We start from the raw sequence: 4,291 nt of genomic DNA, 5'->3' as shown, positions 1-4,291 counted from the left end.
TTTTAGTATTCAATCAAATATCAAAGGTACCAACATCATGCATTGTTAAATAATATATATATATATATATATATATATATATATATATATATATATATATATATATATATATATATATATATATATATCTATATATATATATATATATATATATATATATATATATATATATATATATATATATATATATATATATATATATAAAATCTAATTGAAATAAATTGATCAGCCATATCTGATAAAACAATCGGTAATTATTTTTGCGAGTAAATAAGCAATTGAGCATACATCAATTAAAAACCCGCTGTTAACTTATGTCGATATTGACCCGATCAATAGTTGTCCGTAACCGATAACTACTCGAAAAATAAAGCTCGAACCCGATTTGTGCCCAAAAAAAATGAACTAATGTTAGACCGATGACAACCCGAGCTCAATTGACACGCGACTCAAATTTCAACCGATAACAAACCGATGTGAACCCGATAATGCGAACAACCGTTGTTAAATTGACCCATAACTAACCGATCTGATCCGAGTATGACCTGTTGTTGTATACAACCAAAAATTTGCCGATTCAAAATCCGACTACACCCGTCCGAAATCGACCCAATGACCCAAATGAACACCTCTAATACAAACCAACCATGTATTTGAAAGTTTCATTCACTACCAAACCATACATAAATTATTTCAAAATGTAAAAGAGTTAACATAAGTATTCATTGTTTCATTTTTGGTATGCCACATCAATGGTAAACAACAAAGATTCACAACAAATTGAGAGAGTAGAAATAGTGATAAATCATAGTACAAAGTTGATGGTGCTCTTCACTCTTCAGCATCATTAATGCGGACGGTCCTTCACAACTGTAACTGGGCAAGTTGCATGCTCTAGCACATAGCTTGTCACACTTCCGAGTAATACCCTAAACATTTAACAAAAAAGTTGATTATATCACCCAACAAATGTCATTCACTCTTTCTGTTCCTACGAGTTTTATACACGTAAAAGCCTTATGTATGAGAAACTAATATGAGACATTTAAAAGATGGAGGAAATATCAGTTAACTCATAGCTCGATCGACAAACTTGATTTTTTGAATCAATTTGACAAATAAGCAAGCTTGGCATGATCAAACATGTATATAGGAGAAATTTAAATGACTCATTTCATTTGATTAATAAATATAGTAAAATAATTTATATAATACTGAAAAATGGAGCAAGTCCGTTCAAACACATAGACATGAATATTTAACCGACTATACTAGCGTCATAAATTCAACACTATTGATTCATATATTGTCAAGGAGCCAACTCAACCAAAAGCTAAAGCTTATGGTTAAGGCTACATGATATATTATATATTCTAACACGCCCCTTCACACAGGAGCCCTTTGGGCTAGAAGTGTAGATGCGGCGTAAACACTTTTTATATCCGACGTTAAATATTTCACTTTAAAAATGAGAGGTGGTATATCAAGTTCTTAACCATAACCTTTTGTCATGCTAGCTTCAGATACTATGTCAAAAAACCAACTCAACTAAAATCTTAAATTTATAATTAAAGTCTCACAATATATCATATACTCTAACATATATAAATATATGGAAGTACAAAAAAATCTGACCTTCGGATGGAGCCTAATCCTCTGCTTCCCATGACCAAAGCATCCAATTCATAGCTCAAAACTGCTTCACAAACTTTTTCCCTTGCATCTCCCCAGTAGATTTTCCAAAGCACATTTACCTATTAACATTTATATTTAATTCCATTAAAATTCCAATACAAAAATTATTCTATTTGTACCTAGAATATGATATGTACCCTCTATATTAATTTGAAATCAACTATTGAAGTAGAAGCATTTTCTATTTTTTTTAGATTATTGCATGGCAGGCCGAACTAAAGGAAGGTTACTCCAACTCAATTAAACTAATAATAATGTGATAATTAAATCCTAAAATCCTTACCTCTTGTTGTTTGCATGTCAAGTCAAGCAATTCCAAAACATCAGGTTCAACTTCTACTCCATAACCATGCCTCACCTCCGGATCACAAAATTCACCAAGAGGTATTAAAGCTGCCAACACATATAGATGTACATAATCAACTATCAACTTACCCATTCACTTTTTTGGGGTAAAGAGAGCCGTAAAAAGTTGTGCCACTGAATCAACTCAACTCAGCTAAAAAAAATTTCATAATTATTCCGTGAAAATGTATTATATACTCTATCATCACTTTAAATTAGGGTTTTTAGATTACACCGTAATTGAAGGAGGTTTTAGTAAATAACGTTGATTTAGTGAAGTTAAAAGTCACCCTAATGCGGTAGAATTTGATAGGCGAGAGTTTTTTGATCTTAAATTATCTTTTTAATTTTATTTATTTTACTATTATTTTCTTTGTGTTTTTGATTAGAAAATTCTCTTAGAATTGGGGTTGAATCATAGTTGTCATACCAGAGTAACGAAACTTCTGAATAGGCTAGAGAAAAAAAAATTTAAACTTTTTGTAGATGGTGAGAAACTGATCTAAATCGAAGGAAAAATCAAAATCATCCATAGTCGTAGAGTAACTTATCCTATCAAAATCATAAATAGAGTCAAGTCCTAAGATTTTTTATGAGATATTTCAATTAAAATGAGGGGAATTCGAATTAAAATTACATGAGATTCAATTGAACAAAAATAGAGATAGAAAAGGGAAATGAGGTGAGATGACATACGTGAACCAGATGTAGCCCAAAGAAGATTGCGAGACTCTAAAGCTTGGGGATGCATAACGTGTATAATAAAAAGGGTATCTCCCTTCCTAATTAGACCATCTAATGCCCATTTCAATGCTGCTTTGCTTCCCTTTGAGAAATCCATTGCTAATCCTATTTTCCTTCCTTCTTCTGCCATTTTCTTACACTCAATTCTGCAGATAATTATGTCAACAATCTTTTTATTAATCTCACAGAAAAAAAAAAAAATTGATAAATATTTTATCGTTTGATAAATGAAATAAAGGTGTTGAGTTGACTTACCACAAGTTGTTGAAGAAGGTAGCAAATTATATGAATTGTGTTGGGTTTAATGGGAATTGGTGGGTTTTTATGAATTTTGTGTTAGCTTTATGTAATTTTATGAAGGAAGATTCAAAAGACAAAGTAGAAAAGGCCAAAGTCAAAATTATTTATTTATGCACAAAGTGACAATCCTTCACATGAATTTGGAATTTGGATGAATTCAATGAATTCATAACGTGTTATGATTATTATTTATTGGTACAATTTTTGCATTATTTACGCTCTTGGGTCCCTTTAGAAAGGGTTGTTACATCATAGTAGAAGATGTCTAAATTATTGCTTTAGATTTTACTCACAATAAAACCATCGTTAGCATTTTTAAAGAGAAGTAGATGAGTGAAAGTTTTGTTGGAAATTGAATTTAAGTTTAGCCAATAAAGCCACATTTTTTGATAGGATTAAAATTTCGCTTGTGTCTAAGTCCTGTTATAGATATAATTAAAAAAAAAATTTAGAACAAGATAGAAAAATTTAAAAATTTACATGAAAATGTAAAAGCACTTTTATTATATAGAAAATTCTAGATTAGTAGTCACCCACCTAAGGTTATAAATGTTGTACTTTGTGACTTTAATTTTATTGACCAAACATACAAAATAAAGTTACATAAACTTAGTAGGTTACAAATACATATGACAAGTTCAAACCTTTGCTTAACATACACCAAATGTGAACTTTATCATCGAGAACACCATATATCGAACATAGTAACAAGAAGATTTTGTATGTGAACTTGATATTAATTCTATGCGAGATGCTATTTCTTAAGACATCAGTTCCTCTCTACTACGATGCTTGGGAATGTATACCGGAAACATGTTCTGAGATATAAAGAATTACACTAAATTCTTAGCACAATGAATTTAGAACTACATAAGAAAACTTAAGTGGAAGAAGAAACGGAAATTTACAATTAAGGATCGTAAGTTCTCTATGTAAAGTGCTAGAAAGGATAAGAAATTCAGAAATTACATGTATGTCTCATGTAAATCTTATGTAAGAAATAACTTACACATGCCTTCTATATTTATAGAAGAGCATACAACCATTCATGAAGTAATATGTCACTTCATGAACCGCAACATCAATTCACGAATCAATGTCGATCATAAATCAATGCATCCCAATATATTCAGTAATATAACCATTTTAACAGTAGGTAGTTATAGCATAACTAACAAAATCGAATAAAACGAACATTGTAAAAACT

General features: G+C 30.3%; 1 protein-coding gene across 1 annotated transcript; it reads right to left on the bottom strand.

The window, feature by feature from the left end:
* Positions 1 to 632: 632 nt before the first annotated feature.
* Positions 633 to 3,354, bottom strand: LOC130814058 (universal stress protein PHOS34-like). Its single transcript, XM_057680051.1, has 5 exons — positions 3,040 to 3,354; positions 2,737 to 2,930; positions 1,979 to 2,088; positions 1,636 to 1,754; positions 633 to 929 (listed from the first exon to the last, which is right to left on the bottom strand). Exons 2-5 carry the CDS (start codon positions 2,912 to 2,914, stop codon positions 848 to 850), a joined length of 489 nt encoding a protein of 162 aa, XP_057536034.1. The 5' UTR covers positions 2,915 to 2,930; positions 3,040 to 3,354; the 3' UTR covers positions 633 to 847.
* Positions 3,355 to 4,291: the final 937 nt, after the last annotated feature.

The sequence above is a fragment of the Amaranthus tricolor genome, chromosome 5 (genome assembly GCF_026212465.1).
Source record: "Amaranthus tricolor cultivar Red isolate AtriRed21 chromosome 5, ASM2621246v1, whole genome shotgun sequence".
NCBI classification, from domain to species: domain Eukaryota; kingdom Viridiplantae; phylum Streptophyta; class Magnoliopsida; order Caryophyllales; family Amaranthaceae; genus Amaranthus; species Amaranthus tricolor.
Note: the sequence above shows the minus strand (reverse complement) of the source record. Positions and strands in the feature narration are given on the sequence as shown.

What these genes read in the sequence shown, in the direction of transcription:
- LOC130814058 (XM_057680051.1), bottom strand. Translation starts at nt 2,914, where the DNA reads ATGGCAGAAGAAGGAAGGAAAATAGGATTAGCAATGGATTTCTCAAAG. An exon ending in TTGGGCTACATCTGGTTCAC is followed by an intron (nt 2,089 to 2,736) that starts GTATGTCATCTC and finishes ATGTGTTGGCAG; the next exon opens with CTTTAATACCTCTTGGTGAA. An exon ending in GGATTAGGCTCCATCCGAAG is followed by an intron (nt 930 to 1,635) that starts GTCAGATTTTTT and finishes TTAAATGTTTAG; the next exon opens with GGTATTACTCGGAAGTGTGA.